The 18,608-nt window shown below is 51.2% G+C and overlaps 1 protein-coding gene across 2 annotated transcripts in view; it reads left to right on the top strand.

Annotated features, from left to right (window-relative positions):
- Positions 1–18,608, top strand: part of arhgap30 (Rho GTPase activating protein 30) — a 412,713-nt gene that overhangs the window by 217,859 nt on the left and 176,246 nt on the right. For both annotated transcript variants that reach the window (XM_072498285.1, XM_072498284.1), the window contains exons 2-6: positions 2,318–2,420; positions 3,605–3,749; positions 9,051–9,133; positions 16,382–16,489; positions 17,919–18,055. In XM_072498285.1, coding sequence (XP_072354386.1) covers positions 2,318–2,420; positions 3,605–3,749; positions 9,051–9,133; positions 16,382–16,489; positions 17,919–18,055 — 576 coding nt within the window. The remainder of the gene's footprint in view (positions 1–2,317; positions 2,421–3,604; positions 3,750–9,050; positions 9,134–16,381; positions 16,490–17,918; positions 18,056–18,608) is intronic.

The following is an 18,608-nucleotide window of genomic DNA, read 5'->3' as shown; positions in this document are numbered from 1 at the left end:
GAGAGAGAGACTGAGAGACACCAGTCAGTGTACAGATATCTCCCTGAGAGAGAGAGAGGGACTGAGAGACACCAGTCAGTGTACAGATATCTCCCAGAGAGAGAGGGACTGAGAGACACCAGTCAGTGTACAGATATCTCCCTGAGAGAGAGGGACTGAGAGACACCAGTCAGTGTACAGATATCTCCCTGAGAGAGAGGGACTGAGAGACACCAGTCATTGTACAGATATCTCCCTGAGAGAGAGGGACTGAGAGATACCAGTCAGTGTACAGATATCTCCCTGAGAGAGAGGGACTGAGAGACACCAGTCAGTGTACAGATATCTCCCTGAGAGAGAGGGACTGAGAGACACCAGTCACTGTACAGATATCTCGCTGAGAGAGAGGGACTGAGAGACACCAGTCAGTGTACAGATATCTCCCTGAGAGAGAGGGACTGAGAGACACCAGTCACTGTACAGATATCTCGCTGAGAGAGAGGGACTGAGAGACACCAGTCAGTGTACAGATATCTCCCTGAGAGATAGAGACTGAGAGACACCAGTCAGTGTACAGATATCTCCCTGAGAGAGAGACTGAGAGACACCAGTCAGTGTACAGATATCTCCCTGAGAGAGAGGGACTGAGAGACACCAGTCAGTGTACAGATATCTCCCTAGAGAGAGAGGTACTGAGAGACACCAGTCAGTGTACAGATATCTCCCTGAGAGAGGGACTGAGAGACACCAGTCAGTGTACAGTTATCTCCCTGAGAGAGAGGGACTGAGAGACACCAGTCAGTGTACAGATATCTCCCTGAGAGAGAGAGACTGAGAGACACCAGTCACTGTACAGATATCTCCCAGAGAGAGAGGGACTGAGAGACACCAGTCAGTGTACAGATATCTCCCTGAGAGAGAGGGACTGAGAGACACCAGTCAGTGTACAGATATCTCCCTGAGAGAGAGGGACTGAGAGACACCAGTCAGTGTACAAGATATTTCCCTGAGAGAGAGAGACTGAGAGACACCAGTCTGTGTACAGATATCTCGCTGAGAGAGAGGGACTGAGAGACACCAGTCAGTGTACAGATATCTCCCTGAGAGAGAGAGACTGAGAGACACCAGTCAGTGTACAGATATCTCCCTGAGAGAGAGGGACTGAGAGACACCAGTCAGTGTACAGATATCTCGCTGAGAGAGAGGGACTGAGAGACACCAGTCAGTGTACAGATATCTCCCTGAGAGAGAGGGACTGAGAGACACCAGTCACTGTACAGATATCTCGCTGAGAGAGAGGGACTGAGAGACACCAGTCAGTGTACAGATATCTCCCTGAGAGAGAGGGACTGAGAGACACCAGTCACTGTACAGATATCTCGCTGAGAGAGAGGGACTGAGAGACACCAGTCAGTGTACAGATATCTCCCTGAGAGAGAGGGACTGAGAGACACCAGTCAGTGTACAGATATCTCCCAGCGAGAGGGGGACTGAGAGACACCAGTCAGTGTACAGATATCTCCCTGAGAGAGAGAGACTGAGAGACACCAGTCAGTGTACAGATATCTCCCTGAGAGAGAGGGACTGAGAGACACCAGTCAGTGTACAGATATCTCCCTGAGAGTGAGGGACTGAGAGACACCAGTCAGTGTACAGATATCTCCCTGAGAGAGGAACTGAGAGACACCAGTCAGTGTACAGATATCTCCCTGAGAGAGAGAGACTGAGAGACACCAGTCAGTGGACAGATATCTCCCTGAGAGAGAGGGACTGAGGGACACCAGTCAGTGTACAGATATCTCCCTGAGAGAGAGAGACTGAGAGACACCAGTCAGTGTACAGATATCTCCCTGAGAGAGAGAGACTGAGAGACACCAGTCAGTGTACAGATATCTCCCTGAGAGAGAGAGGGACTGAGAGACACCAGTCAGTGTACAGATATCTCCCTGAGAGAGGAACTGAGAGACACCAGTCAGTGTACAGATATCTCCCTGAGAGAGGAACTGAGAGACACCAGTCAGTGTACAGATATCTCTCTGAGAGAGAGAGACTGAGAGACACCAGTCAGTGGACAGATATCTCCCTGAGAGAGAGGGACTGAGGGACACCAGTCAGTGTACAGATATCTCCCTGAGAGAGAGAGACTGAGAGACAGCAGTCAGTGTTAGTGTGTGAGGTATTGTGCGATGTACCAATCGGTGTCCAGCTCGCTACTGAATTGTTTGATTAATTGTGTAGGTGTCACTATGCACTGTCTCTCGATTTGTCTTCCTGTCATTCATTCTGTTTCTCTCTCTCTCTGTGCTTTCCGACGCCATCTCATCCTCTCCCATCTCAGTCCCTCAGGTTCTGAGAAGTTGCACAGAATTCATTGAGGAACATGCAATTGTTGACGGCATCTATCGACTGTCAGGTGTATCGTCAAATATCCAGAAGCTCAGGTGAATTACGTTGGCTCTTGTGAACTATGCCTGCTTTTAACTCTGTCTCTCTCTGTACCTCCCGGTCGCTCTCATTCTGCAAATATCACTCTCCATCTCCATTTCCTTCTCCTTCTCCAGTACCGGGTCGGAGAATCGGCAGACGCGCGAGTAATTCCCGCCATGCCGCTCTGACGCCGGGCCGCCGATTCTGCGGTCGCCGACCCCGCCCCCGCGGTCGCCGCGGCGCCAGTCGGGGTCCGCTGAAATGGTCCCTGCGGCGATCCTCCGTGGGCAACTGGCCGGACACCCCGGCTGAGTCCCGCCGGCATGGTTCAAACCTGGCGCCACCCGGCGGGAGCTGGACCCGCGGCCCCGCCCAGTCCCGGGATTGGGGGCTTCCGATCGGCGGGCGGCTGCGATCTGGCCCACCTCCTTCCTTGCGGGCCCGCTGTTAAGTCCCCGGCCTGTTGCTCCTGGCGGTGCGGAGGCAGCGACCACGCACAGGGTGTCTCTCAGTCCCTCTCTCCCTTTCTCTTTTTGCTTTTCTTTCTGCTTGTCTCCTGGTCTCTCTCTGTCACTGTTTCTCTCTTTCTTTGCACATTTCTCTCACTCTCTCTCTCTCCAGTTCTCCCTCTTTCTTTTACTTTCGCTCTCACTTTCGCTCTCTCTGATTCTCCTCCTGTCCCACTCTCAAGTTCTCTCCCTCTCCCTCTCTCTGCCTTTCGTTCTCTCGACATGCCTGTCTCTCTCTCACTTTCCTTCTCTGGTACATGTTTTTTTTCTCTCTCTTTCTCTGTTTCTCTCTGCCTCTCACTCTTTTTTGTCTCTCGTTTGGTCTCTCTTTCGCCCTCTATCTCTTTTCTCGCACTCTATTTCCCACGTCTTGTCTTTCTCTCTCTTTCTCATTCTCTCTGCCTTTCATTCTCTCCACATCTCTATCCCTCTGATCCTCACTCTGTCTCTTTGCTCGCTCTTTCCCTCTGTATCTCTCTCTCGATCACTATTGCTCTCACCTCTGTCTCTCTGTCTCATTCCTTCTGTTTCGGGATCTCACACTCTCTGTATCTCTCTTGCTCTCTGCTGTTCCATCCTCAACCCCATTCATTCTGTCTCTCTCTACCTTTTGCTTCTCTCCATCTCTATCCCTCTGATTCACTCACGGCACATCCCCCCCCATTAATGACCACTCCATTCTCTCACAGACAAGAATTTGACAGTGAAAAGACAGCGGATCTCTCCAAGGATGTGTATTTCCAGGACATTCACTGTGTCAGCTCTCTCTGTAAAGCTTACTTCAGAGAATTACCCAACCCCTTGCTCACGTACCAGCTGTATGACAAATTTGCAGTAAGTTGAATAATCACTTTCCATGGAGCTTCGATACAGAGTAAAGCATGTTCTACACTGTCCCCATCAAACCCTCCAAGGACAGGTACAGCACGGGGTTAGATACAGAGTAAAGCTCCCCCTACACTTTCCCCATCAAACCCTCCAAGGACAGGTACAGCACGAGGTTAGATACAGAGTAAAGCTCTCTCTACACTGTCCCCATCAAACACTCCCAGGACAGGTACAGCACGGGGTTAGATACAGAGTAAAGCTCTCTCTACGCTGTCCCCATCAAACCCTCCAAGGACAGGTACAGCACGGGGTTAGACACAGAGTAAATCTCGCTCTACACTGTCCCCATCAAACCCTCCAAGGACAGGTACAGCACGGGGTTAGATACAGAGTAAGGCTCCGTCCACACTGTCCCCATCAAACCCTCCAAGGACAGGTACAGCACGGGGTTAGATACAGAGTAAAGCTCCCTCTACACTGTCCCCATCAAACACTCCCAGGACAGGTACAGCACGGGGTTAGATACAGAGTAAAGCTCCCTCTACACTGTCCCCATCAAACACTCCCAGGACAGGTACAGCATGGGCTTAGATACAGAGCAAAGCTCCCTCTACACTGTCCCCATCAAACCCTCCAAGGACAGGTACAGCACGGGGTTAGATACAGAGTAAAGCTCCGTCCACACTGTCCCCATCAAACGCTCCCAGCACAGGTACAGCACGGGGTTAGATACAGAGTATGCTCCCTCTACACTGTCCCCATCAAACCCTCCAAGGACAGGTACAGCACGGGGTTAGATACAGAGTAAAGCTCCCTCTACACTGTCCCCATCAAACACTCCCAGGACAGGTACAGCACGGGGTTAGATACAGAGTAAAGCTCCCTCTACACTGTCCCCATCAAACACTCCCAGGACAGGTACAGCATGGGCTTAGATACAGAGCAAAGCTCCCTCTACACTGTCCTCTTGAAACACTCCCAGGACAGGTACAGCACGGGGTTAGATACAGAGTAAAGCTCCCTCTACACTGTCCCTATCAAAAACTCCCAGGACAGGTACACCACGGGGTTAGATACAGAGTAAAGCTCCCTCTACATTGCCCCCTTCAAACACTACCAGGACAGGTACAGCACGGGGTTAGAAACGGAGTAAAGCTCCCTCTACACTGTCCCCATCAAACACTCCCAGGGCAGGTACAGTACGGGGCTAGATGCAGAGAAAAGCTCCCTCGAAACTGTCCCCATAAAACACTCCCAGGACAGGTACAGCACGGGGTGAGAAACAGAGTAAAGCTTCCTCTACACGGTCCCCATCAAACAGTCCCAGGACAGGTACAGCACGGGGTTAGATACAGAGTAAAGCTCCCTCTGCACTGTCCCCATCAAACACTCCCAGGACAGGTACAGCACAGGGTTAGATACAGAGTAAAGCTCCCTCTATTCTTTCCCCATCAAACACTCCCAGGACAGGTACAGCACAGGGTTAGATACAGAGTAAAGCTCCCTGTCCACTGTCCCCATCAAACACTCCCAGGACAGGTACAGCACGGGGTTAGAAATGGAGTAAAGCTTCCTCTACACTGTCTACATAAAACACTCCCAGGACAGGTACAGGACGGGGTTAGATACAGAGTAAAGCTCCCTCGACACTGTCCGCATCAAACACTCCCAGGACAGGTACAGCACGGGTTTAGAAACAGAGGAAAGCTTCCTCTACACTGTCCCCATCAAACACTCCCAGGACAGGTACAGCACGGGGTTAGATACAGAGTAAAGCTCCCTCTGCACTGTCCCCATCAAACACTCCCAGGACAGGTACAGCACACGGTTAGATACAGAGTAAAGCTCCCTCTACACTTTCCCCATCAAACACTCCCAGGACAGGTACAGCACAGGGTTAGATACAGAGTAAAGCTCCCTGTACATTGTCCCCATCAAACACTCCCAGGACAGTTATAGCAAGGGGTTAGAAACAGAGTAAAGCTCCCTCTACACTGTCCCCATCAAACACTCCCAGGACAGGTACAGCACGGGGTTAGATACAGAGTAAAGCTCCCTCTACACTGTCCCCATCAAACACTCCCAGGACAGTTATAGCACGGGGTTAGAAACGGAGTAAAGCTTCCTCTACACTGTCCCCATAAAACACTCCCAGGACAGGTACAGCACGGGGTTAGAAACAGAGTAAAGCTCCCTCTACACTGTCCCCATCAAACACTCCCAGGACAGGTACAGCACGGGGTTAGAAACGGAGTAAAGCTCCCTCTACACTGTCCCCATCAAACACTCCCAGGACAGGTGCAGCACGGGGTTAGATACAGAGTAAAGCTCCCTCTACCCTGTCCCCATTAAACACTCCCAGGACAGGTACAGCACGGGTTTAGAAACAGAGTAAAGCTCCCTCTACACTGTCCCCATGAAACACTCCCAGGACAGGTACAGCACGGGGTTAGATACAGAGTAAAGCTCCCTCTACACTGTCCCCATCAAACACTCCCAGGACAGGTGCAGCACGGGGTTAGATACAGAGTAAAGCTTGCTCTACACTGTCCCCATCAAAAACTCCCAGAACAGGTACAGCACGGGTTTAGATACAGAGTAAAGCTCCCTCTACACTGTCCTCATCAAACACTCCCAGGACAGGTACAGCACGGGGTTAGGAACGGAGTAAAGCTTCCTCTACACTGGCCCCATAAAACACTCCCAGGACAGGTACAGCATGGGGTTAGATACAGAGTAAAGCTCCCTCGACACTGTCCCCATCAAACACTCCCAGGACAGGTACAGCACGGGGTTAGATACAGAGTAATGCTCGCTCTGCACTGTCCCCATCAAACACTCCCAGGACAGTTATAGCACGGGGTTAGAAACGGAGTAAAGCTTCCTCTACACTGTCCCCATCAAACACTCCCAGGACAGGTACAGCACGGGGTTAGATACAGAGTAAAGCTCCCTCTGCACTGTCCCCATCAAACACTCCCAGGACAGGTACAGCACAGGGTTAGATACAGAGTAAAGCTCCCTCTACACTTTCCCCATCAAACACTCCCAGGACAGGTAGAGCACAGGGTTAGATACAGAGTAAAGCTCCCTGTACATTGTCCCCATCAAACACTCCCAGGACAGTTATAGCACGGGGTTAGAAACAGAGTAAATCTCCCTCTACACTGTCCCCATCAAACACTCCCAGGACAGGTACAGCACGGGGTTAGATACAGAGTAAAGCTCCCTCTACACTGTCCCCATCAAACACTCCCAGGACAGTTATTGCACGGGGTTAGAAACGGAGTAAAGCTTCCTCTACACTGTCCCCATAAAACACTCCCAGGACAGGTACAGCACGGGGTTAGAAACAGAGTAAAGCTCCCTCTACACTGTCCCCATCAAACACTCCCAGGACAGGTACAGCACGGGGTTAGAAACGGAGTAAAGCTCCCTCTACACTGTCCCCATCAAACACTCCCAGGACAGGTGCAGCACGGGGTTAGATACAGAGTAAAGCTCCCTCTACCCTGTCCCCATTAAACACTCCCAGGACAGGTACAGCACGGGTTTAGAAACAGAGTAAAGCTCCCTCTACACTGTCCCCATCAAACACTCCCAGGACAGGTGCAGCACGGGGTTAGATACAGAGTAAAGCTTGCTCTACACTGTCCCCATCAAAAACTCCCAGAACAGGTACAGCACGGGTTTAGATACAGAGTAAAGCTCCCTCTACACTGTCCTCATCAAACACTCCCAGGACAGGTACAGCACGGGGTTAGAAACGGAGTAAAGCTTCCTCTACACTGTCCCCATAAAACACTCCCAGGACAGGTACAGCACGGGGTTAGATACAGAGTAAAGCTCCCTCGACACTGTCCCCATCAAACACTCCCAGGACAGGTACAGCACGGGGTTAGATACAGAGTAATGCTCGCTCTGCACTGTCCCCATCAAACACTCCCAGGACAGTTATAGCACGGGGTTAGAAACGGAGTAAAGCTTCCTCTACACTGTCCCCATAAAACACTCCCAGGACAGGTACAGCACGGGGTTAGATACAGAGTAATGCTCGCTCTGCACTGTCCCCATCAAACACTCCCAGGACAGTTATAGCACGGGGTTAGAAACGGAGTAAAGCTTCCTCTACACTGTCCCCATAAAACACTCCCAGGACAGGTACAGCACGGGGTTAGATACAGAGTAAAGCTCCCTCGACACTGTCCCCATCAAACACTCCCAGGACAGGTACAGCACGGGGTTAGATACAGAGTAATGCTCGCTCTGCACTGTCCCCATCAAACACTCCCAGGACAGTTATAGCACGGGGTTAGAAACGGAGTAAAGCTCCCTCTGCAACTGTCCCCATCAAACACTCCCAGGACAGGTACAGCACGGGGTTAGAAACAGAGTAAAGCTCCCTCTAGACTGTCCCCATCTAACACTCCGAGGACAGGTACAGCACGGGGTTAGATACAGAGTAAAGCTCCCTCTACACTGTCCCCATCATACTCTCCCAGGACAGTTATAGCACGGGGTTAGAAATGGAGTAAAGCTTCCTCTACACTGTCTACATAAAACACTCCCAGGACAGGTACAGCACGGGGTTAGATACAGAGTAAAACTCCCTCTGCACTGTCCCCATCAAACACTCCCAGGACAGGTACAGCACAGGGTTAGATACAGAGTAAAGCTCCCTCTGCACTTTCCCCATCAAACACTCCCAGGACAGGTACAGCACAGGGTTAGATACAGAGTAAAGCTCCCTGTACACTGTCCCCATCAAACACTCCCAGGACAGGTACAGCACGGGGTTAGATACAGAGTAAAGCTTCCTGTACACTTTCCCCATCAAACACTCCCAGGGCAGGTACAGCACAGGGTTAGATACAGAGTAAAGCTCCCTGTACACTTTCCCCATCAAACACTCCCAGGACAGGTACAGCACAGGGTTAGATACAGAGTAAAGCTCCCTGTACACTGTCTACATAAAACACTCCCAGGACAGGTACAGCACGGGGTTAGATACAGAGTAAAGCTTCCTGTACACTTTCCCCATCAAACACTCCCAGGGCAGGTACAGCACGGGGTTAGATACAGAGTAAAGCTCCCTGTACACTTTCCCCATCAAACACTCCCAGGACAGGTACAGCACAGGGTTAGATACAGAGTAAAGCTCCCTGTACACTGTCTACATAAAACACTCCCAGGACAGGTACAGCACGGGGTTAGACACAGAGTAAATCTCCCCCACACTGTCATCGATGTTGCTTTTAGTTTTATCTGTATAAATGCTCCTCCTTCATTATATTTTCTAATCTAAAGGACGCGGTAAACACGCAATTGGAAGAGGAAAGATTACTCAAAATCCGGAATGTTTTACAGGATCTTCCAGTCGGTCATTACAGGTGCGTTGTTGATTAGTTTGTGTTTTTGCGAGTTGGAGATCACCTTCCCAGAGTCCATGAATTGGCTATTTTTGGCGCCTCGCGTCCTGTTGTTGCCGCACTGCTCTGCCATTGGCCGCATGTCCAGACCGGTCAACCTGCAGGCGGGTGGGCGGTGCACTTGCGAATGTAACAAATTGACCTGAAGGTCTTGCATTGGTCTGGTGCTGGTTTGGTTCGGACTGCGGAAAACACCTATGTGCGTCGCAGTCCATGCCGCGCTTTTCAAAGTTAGGTCGTAGACTCGCGGACTTGTTACGGCGCAAGGTGAGGCCAATCTGCCCTTCGTTTCTGCGCTGGTCCCCGGTTAGGGAACTCACTTTGCTCCATTCTCGCTCCTTCTCTCCATAACCCTGCACGTTCGTCCTTCTCAAGTAACGGTCTCGAGTGCTGCCTCATTCCATGCTGCCTCGACCACTCTCTCAGGCAACGCATTCCAAGCCGGAACCCCCTGATCCACAAAAGTGATGCGACAAAGTTATTTTCCAAACATCTTCTAAACCTCCTGCCCCTCACCTTATATCTATGTCCCCTGGTCATTGATCCCTCCATCAAGGGGAAAAGTTTCTTCCTGTCTACTCTATCTCCGCCCCTCATAATTTTATTCATCTCAATCATGCCCCCCCCTCAGTCTCCTCTGCTCCAAGGGAATCAACCCCAGTCTGTCCAATCTCTCTTCATAACTAACACTCTCCAGCCCAGGCAACATGCTGGTAAATCTCCTCTGCACCCTTTCCACTGGCTATCACATCCCTCCTGTAATGTGGATTCCTGAACTGCACACAATACTCTAGCTGTGGGCTAACCAACGTTTTATTCAGTTCCAGCATAACCTCCCTGCTCTTAAACTCTATGCCTGGGCTAATAAAGGCAAGTTTACCTTATGCCCCCTTAACCACTGTGTCCACCTGCTCTGCTACCTTCAGGGACGGGTGTACATGCACACCAAGGTCCCTCTGATCCTCGGTGCTTCCCAGGGTCCTGCCATTTATCATGGGTTCCCTTGCCTTGTTTGTCCTGCCCAAGTGCATCACCTCACACTTATCCGCATTGAATTCCATTTGCCACTGATCAGCCCATGTGACCAGCCTGTCTCTATCCTCCTGTAATCCAAGGCTATCCTCCTCACTATTTACCACTCCACCAATTTGTGTATCATCCACAAACTTACTGATCAACCCTCCTACATTCATGTCTAAATCATTGATATAAACCACAAAGAGCAAGGTCCCCAACACTGATCCCCGCCGGACCCCACAGGGGCTTCCAGTCGGAAAAACACCCCTCGACCATCACCCTCACCCACTGACCTGCCACTCAGCCACTTCTGGATCCAATTTTCCTGGGAGCCCGCGGGCCCTTACCTTCGCTATCAGTCTCCCGTTTGGGACCTTATCAAAAGCCTCGCTGACGTCCACGTCAAATCCTGGTGTAGCACAGTGGGCCAAACAGCTGGCTTGTAATGCAGAACAAGCCAGCAGCGCGGGTTCAGTTCCCGTACCGGCCTCCCCGAACAGGCGCCGGAATGTGGCAACTAGGGGCTTTTCATTGAAGCCTACTTGTGACAATAAGAGATTTTTATTATTATATTATGCTGCATTTCCTTCATCTCCACACCTCTTCGAAAATTTCAACCAAGTTGGTCAGACATGACCTCCTCTTGACAAAACCATGCTGACTGTTCTTGATTAATCGCTGCCTCTCCAAATGAGATTAATTATGACTCTCCGAATTGCTTCCAATAGTTTCTCCAGCACTGAGGTTAGACTGACTGACCTGGAGTTTCCTGATTCATCCCCTCCTCCCTTCTTGAATAATGGTCCCACATTTGTTATCCTCCAGCCCTCTGGCACCTCTCCTGTGGCCAGAGAGGAATTGAAAGTTATTGCCAGCGCGCCTACTATTTCCTCCCTGGTCTCAATCAGCAGCCTGGGATACATTTCATCTGGCCCTGGAGGTTTGTCCACTTTTCAGCTTGCCAGAACCTCCTCTCTGACGATGTTAATCTCTTTAATTTTACTACAGTCCTTCTCCCTGATTGCTATAACCACACCGTCCCTCTCACGAGTGAACACTGACACAAAGTATTCATTCAGAACCCTACCTACATCCTCCGACTCCACACACAAATTTCCACTGTGGCCCTTAATGGGCCCTACTCTTTCCATAGTTATCCTTTTACCCTTAATGTAAAACAACTTAGGATTTTCCTTTATTTTACTGCCAATATCCTTCCATGTCTGCTTTTTACTCTCCTAATTTCCTTTTTAAGTTCCCTCTTGCACATTCTATACGCCTCCAGGGTTTCTGCTGTTTTGAGCCCTCAAGATCAGCCATAAGCCTCCCTTTTATCCCTTATCCAATGCTGTTTATCCCTCTTTTGTGAGGGCCACGAAGAATCCAGCACGAGTTTTAAGGATACAAATAAATAACATTTATTTACAATAACATATATACACAACAGCAGCAGCAACTTCCCTTGCTGCTCACTCCTTCCTGCTGGTTCCAAACTGGCCAGCTTTATTGATCATCATAGAATTTACAGTGCAGAAGGAGGCCATTCGGCCCATCGAGTCTGCACCGGCTCTTGGAAAGAGCACCCTACCCAAGGTCAACACCTCCACCCTATCCCCATAACCCAGTAACCCCACCCAATACTAAGGGCAATTTTGGACACTAAGGGCAATTTTAGCATGGCCAATCCACCTAACCTGCACATCTTTGGACTGTGGGAGGAAACCGGAGCACCCGGAGGAAACCCACGCACACACGGGGAGGATGTGCAGACTCCGCACAGACAGTGACCCAAGCCGGGAATCGAACCTGGGACCCTGGAGCTGTGAAGCAATTGTGCTATCCACAATGCTACCGTGCTGCCCAGGGAGTCTGCTAATTTATACAGGGAGTCTGCTAATGATTTCTCCGCCCCCTTCATTGGGGAAGCTCATACTCCCACAGGATTGTGGGATTGTCATTAGTCCCCAGCCAATGGTAAGCAGGCAGGTTATAACACCCTCGCTATCCAGAGATCATTGGATTTGTTGATCCCACCCATTTTCTTGATTAGACCATGTTGGCCCTGCACTCTCCCTATCACCTTCTGCTCCTCGTCCACTCTGGCCAAATCATATCTGATCTTATTAAAATCGGCCTTCCCCCAGTTTCGACCTTTGATCTCAGGCCCATCCTTGTCCTTTTCCACAACAATCCTGAATCTAATGGAGTTATGATCACTATTATGCAAAATGCTCCCCCATCGATACTTCAGCCACTTGCCCAGCTCTGTTACTGAAAATTAAGTCCAGGACCATTCCCTCTCCTGTCGGGCCTTCTACGTACTGGCTTAAAAGGTTCTCCTGGCTGCATTTTAAGAATTCTGCTCCCTCTAAATCTTTCACACTATGACTACCCCAGTTAACTTTAATTCCCACTATCACTACTCTATTAATTTAATACTTCTCTGAAATTTGCCCACATACCTGTTCCTCTATCTCTCTCGGACTGTTAGGCCTATAGAGCACTCCCAGCAATGTGATTGCTCCTCTTTGGTTTTTAAGTTCTACCCATAAGGCTTTGGTTGAAGAGCCTTCTAAGATGTCATCCCTCCTTACTGCTGTGATTGATTCCTGATAGAAATTGCAGCATCCCTTTTACCTCCTTCCCTATCACGCCTGAAGATCTGCAATACTCAGCTGCCAATCCTTTGTTTATCCTTTTTATTAAATTTAGAGTACCCAATTCATTTTATCCAATTAAGGGGAAATTCAGCGTAGCCAATCCACCTACCCTGCACATCTTTGGGTTGTGGGGGTGAGACCCACGCAAACACGGGGAGAATGTGCAAACTCCACACGGACAGTGACCCGGAGCCGGGGTCAGACCTGGGAACTCGGCACCGTGAGGCAGCAGTGCTAACCCACTGCGCCGCCGTGCTGCCCTGAACTGGCAATCCTGCCCCTCTCTCAACTATGTCTCAGTGACAGCAACGACATCATGCCCCCATGTTTTAATTTGTGCCCGATAGTCATCTGTCTCGTACGTCAGACTCTTTGCACTAAAGTAAATATCATCCAATCTTGCCAAACTCCCTTGTGACTGAACTGGTAATAATAATCATAGAATTTACAGTGCAGAAGGAGGCCATTCGGCCCATCGAGTCTGCACCGGCTCTTGGAAAGAGCACCCTACCCAAGGTCACACCGCCACCCTATCCCCATGATGAGAGTAACCCCACCCAATACTCAGGGCAATTTTGGACACTAAGGGCAATTTATCATGGCCAATCCACCTAACCTGCACATCTTTGGACTGTGGGAGGAAACCGGAGCACCCGGAGGAAACCCACGCACACACGGGGAGGACGTGCAGACTCCGCACAGACAGTGACCCAGGCCGGAATCGAACCTGGGACCCTGGAGCTGTGAAGCAATTGTGATATCCACAATGCTACCGTGCTGTATAATAATAGTCACTTATTATCACAAGTAATGAAGTTCAATGAAGTTACTGCGAAAAGCCCCTAGTCGCCACATTCAGGCGCCTGGTGCGGGAATTGAACCCGCACTGCTGACCTTGTTCTGCATTACAAGCCAGCAATTTAGCCCACTGTGCTAAACCAGCCCCGCATTCTGAGCTTCCCCGACTCACTTCATGTCTCCTCTAATTTTGGTTGCGCATCAATCTCTGCTGAATCTTCTCTCAGGGTCCCAGGTCCCTGTCATGATGGTTTAAACCCTCCCCAACAGCACGAACAAACCTCCCTGCAAGGACACGGGTCCCATTTTGGTTCAATCCGTCCGCCTAGGACAGGTCCCGCTGTCCCCCAAAATGGTCCCAATGTCCCAGAAATCTAAAGCCCTTCCCCCTGTACCATTTCTCTTGCCACACATGCATCTGGACTAATCTCCTATTTCATACTGACCAGCACACGACACTGGATGTAATCCAGAGATCAGGAGCAGGAGTGAGTCATTCGGCCCATCAAGCCTGCTCTGACCATTGACAAGATGATGGCGGTTTTGTAATGCCACTCCGTGTATTTCCTGAAAGGACGTGCCACGTCAAACCTCAGGGGCTCAGTCTCACTCCCCTTCCTCCGATCTCTGAGGCACAGCCTGCAACTCGCTCACACAATTGCTCTGGTGGATAGGATAGCCATTCGGCCCGTCCCATCTGCACTGACTCTCCGAAAGAACAATTTCCCACGTGCCTTTCTCCTGCCTTCTCTCCGTAACTCGGCACATTCTTCCTCTTCCCATAATTGTCCAATGCCCTCTCGAAAGCTGCGATTGAACCTGCCTCCCCCTCACTCCCAGGCAGTGCATTCCAGACCCGAAACAGTCACTCTGTGAAAATTTTTCTCTCTGACATCTTCTGACAGTGGAGAGCTCCTCAGTACTGACCCTCTGACTGTGCAGCACTCCCTCAGTACTGACCCTCTGACAGTGCAGCGCTCCCTCAGTACTGACCCTCTGACAGTGCAGCACTCCCTCAGTACTGACCCACTGACAGTGCGGCACTCCCTCAGTACTGACCCTCTGACAGTGCGGCACTCCCTCAGCACTGACCCTCTGACAGTGCGGCACTCCCTCAGTACTGACCCTCTGACAGTGCAGCACTCCCTCAGCACTGACCCTCTGACAGTGCAGCACTCCCTCAGTACTGACTCTGACAGTGCAGCACTCCTTCAGTATTGGCCCTCTGACAGTGCAGCGCTCCCACAGTACTGACCCTCTGACAGTGCAGCACTCCCTCAGTACTGACACTCTGACAGTGCAGCGCTCCCTCAGTACTGACCCTCTGACAGTGCAGCACTCCCTCAGTACTGACCCTCTGACAGTGCAGCTCTCCCTCAGTACTGACCCTCTGACAGTGCAGCACTCCCTCAGTACTGACCCTCTGACAGTGCAGCACTCCCTCAGTACTGACCCTCTGACAGTGCAGCACTCCCTCAGTACTGACCCTCTGACAGTGCAGCACTCCCTCAGTACTGATCCTCTGAAAGTGCAGCACTCCCTCAGTACTGACCCTCTGACAGTGTAGCGCTCCCTCAATACTGACCCTCTGACAGTGCAGCGCTCCCTCAGTACTCACCCTCTGACAGTGCAGCACTCCCTCAGTACTGACCTCCTGACAGTGCAGCACTCCCTCAGTACTGACCCTCTCACAGTGCAGCGCTCCCTCAGTACTGACCCTCTGACAGTGCAGCACTCCCTCAGTACTGATCCTCTGACAGTGCAGCACTCCCTCAGTACTGACCCTCTGACAGTGCTGCGCTCCCTCAATACTGACCCTCTCAGTGCAGCGCTCCCTCAGTACTGACCTCCTGACAGTGCAGCACTCCCTCAGTACTGACCCTCTCACAGTGCAGTGCTCCCTCAGTACTGACCCTCTCACAGTGCAGCACTCCCTCAGTACTGACTCTCTGACAGTGCGGCACTCCCTCAGCCACTCCCTCAGCACTGACCCCCTGACAGTGCAGCACTCCCTCAGTATTGACCCACTGACAGTGCGGCACTCCCTCAGTGCCGACCCTCTGACAGTGCGGCACTCCCTCAGCACTGACCCTCTGACAGTGCAGATCTCCCTTAGTACTGACCCTCTGACAGTGCAGCACTCCCTCAGCACTGACCCTCTGACAGTGCAGCTCTCCCTCAGTACTGACCCTCTGACAGTGCAGCACTCCCTCAGTACTGACCCTCTGACAGTGCAGCACTCCCTCAGCACTGACCCTCTGACAGTGCAGTACTCCCTCAGTACTGACTCTGACAGTGCAGCACTCCCTCAGTACTGACCCTCTGACAGTGCAGCACGCCCTCAGTACTGACCCTCTGACAGTGCAGCGCTCCCACAGTATTGGCCCTCTGACAGTGCAGCGCTCCCACAGTATTGGCCCTCTGACAGTGCAGTGCTCCCACAGTACTTACCCTCTGACAGTGCAGCGCTCCCTCAGTACTGACCCTCTGACAGTGCAGCAGTCCCTCAGTACTGACTCTGACAGTGCAGCACTCCCTCAGTACTGACCCTCTGACAGTGCAGCAGTCCCTCAATACTGACCCTCTGACAGTGCAGCACTCCCTCAGTACTGATCGTGACATCTCCTTTTTTAAGGTGTGGGCCCAGATCAAGGATGTGAGTTTAAAGTTTTCTCTCTCTCACTCTCGTCCTCCTCCTTCCTCCCCTACCTTCCCTCCCTCATGCATTCTCCAGGACGTTGGAGTTTTTGATGCGGCATTTACTCCGAATGGCTTCGCACAGCTCCGAGACCAACATGCACGCGCGAAACTTGGCCATCGTGTGGGCCCCCAACCTTCTGAGGTATTTGTTCCTTCATTAACAGTCCGAGAGTCAGGAGCTCAAAACCTGTTGCGGGAGTTGTTGAAATTTTTATTCGATTAATTATTTGCGTTAACAATGTTTGTCATGAAGCTCAGAATTGGCCGTTTGAGCTTTACAGTTGGTCACCCCTGTCCCCTCAGTGTTTTTTGTCTCTCGGATATGAACCCAGAGGCCTAGCTTAATGTTCGAGATGCTGGCTGGCGATGGCGCGGAGGGCAGGAAGTGGTGGGGAGGGGGGGCGGTTCTGTGCCCTGTGAACAATTTTGGTCCCTTTATCTAAGGAAATGCTGACGTTTGAGGGTGTCCCGAGAAAGATCACCCGGGTACGGAGTGATTTCTTGTGAGGAGACGTTGAGTAAGTTGGGCCTGGGCTCTTTGGAGTTTAGAAGAATTGGGCATATAGGAATGTCAGCGGGCCTTGACAGGACAGATGTTGAGAGGATGTTTCCTCTTGTGGGAGAGTTGGGGCCAGAAAGCAGAATTTCAGAGTCAGGGGTCACCCAGTCAAGAGATGGGGAGGAATTTCTTCTCTCGGAGGGTCGTGAATCTGTGGCATTCTTTACCGCAGAGACTGAGTCCTCAGTACGTCTCCTTCGACGGATTTTTAAACAGTAAGGGAATCAAGCCCTTCGATAAAGGGACCAAAATGGTTCACAGGGTTCAGAACCGCACCCCCCCGACCGCTTCCTACCCTCCGCACCATCGCCAACCTGCATCTCGAGCATTAAGCTAGGCCTCTGGATTCATATTCGAGTGACAAAAAAACACTGGGGGGGGATATGCTTTTACGACAATGGACAATGGTTATCATTAGACATTTAATTCCAGATATGTTATGGAGTTTAAATTCCACCATTTGCTGTGGTGGGATTTGAACCGAGGTCCTTGAGCATTACTTGGGGTCTCTGGGTCCAGCGACAACGCCGCGACACCACCGCCTCCCCGGTGGCCAGAGAGATTGTTGTAAAACCCCATCGGGTTCACTAATGTCCTTTAGGGAAGGAAATCTGCCGTCCTTACCTGGTCTGGCCTACACGTGACTCCAGACCCACAGCAATGTGGAATAGTCTTAACTGCCCTTCGAAATGGACGAGCATCTCACTCAGTTCAAAGGCCAATTAGGGATTTCAGGACACCAAAGGGATTGAGTAATATATGGAAATCAGGATAGTTAAGGGACAGGACTGGCCAGCTCTTGAACGCAGGGTGTTGGATTGAGAGGCTGAATATCCTTCTCTTTTTCCTGTGTTTTTAATGTTCTTGGTGTTCTCGCTGGCAGGTTTGCAGTACTGGTCCCCGATTGCAGAGGTGTTAGGGAAGGGGGAGAGCAAAGCGGGATTGGAGGCGGGAAAGAGGTGAAAAGGTTGGGGACAAAGTTCAGCTTAACCCTCTGCTCCCACATCAACAGGTCAAAGGAGATTGAGTCATCAGGGTTCAATGGGACGGCAGCATTCATGGAGGTCCGTGTGCAGTCCATCGTTGTAGAGTTCATCCTCAACCATGTGGAGCAGCTATTCGGCAGCAAGAACCTCCAGTTGAATCCTGGTAATGCTGTCCCAGTGTTGGTCTTTCTCACCACACAGCTGTCACAGATTCGCTACATCCACACTGACCCACATTATCCCCAACCCCTCAATTTCACCGACCCACCTTCTCACCAATCCCTCAATCCCACTGACCCACCCTCTCCCCAATCCCTCAAACCCACTGACCCACCTTCACCCCAATCCCTCAATCCCACCGACCCACCTTCTCCCCAATCCCTCAATCCCACTGACCCACCTTCTCCCCAATCCCTCAATCCCACCGACCCACCTTCTCCCCAATCCCTCAATCCCACTGACCCACCTTCTCCCCAATCCCTCAATCCCACTGACCCACCTTCTCCCCAATCCCTCAATCCCAGTGACCCACCTTCTCCCCAATCCCTCAATCCCACTGACCCACCTTCTCCCCAATCCCTCAATCCCACTGACCTGCCTTCTCCCCAATCCCTCAATCCCACTGACCCACCTTCTACCCAATCCAACAATCCCACCGACCCACCTTCTCCCCAATCCCTCAATCCCACCGACCCACCTTCTCCACAATCCCACTG

This window comes from Scyliorhinus torazame, chromosome 4 (genome assembly GCF_047496885.1).
Source record: "Scyliorhinus torazame isolate Kashiwa2021f chromosome 4, sScyTor2.1, whole genome shotgun sequence".
NCBI lineage: Eukaryota > Metazoa > Chordata > Chondrichthyes > Carcharhiniformes > Scyliorhinidae > Scyliorhinus > Scyliorhinus torazame.
The sequence above is the reverse complement of the archived record's forward strand: the minus strand, read 5'-3'. Positions and strand labels throughout refer to the sequence as shown.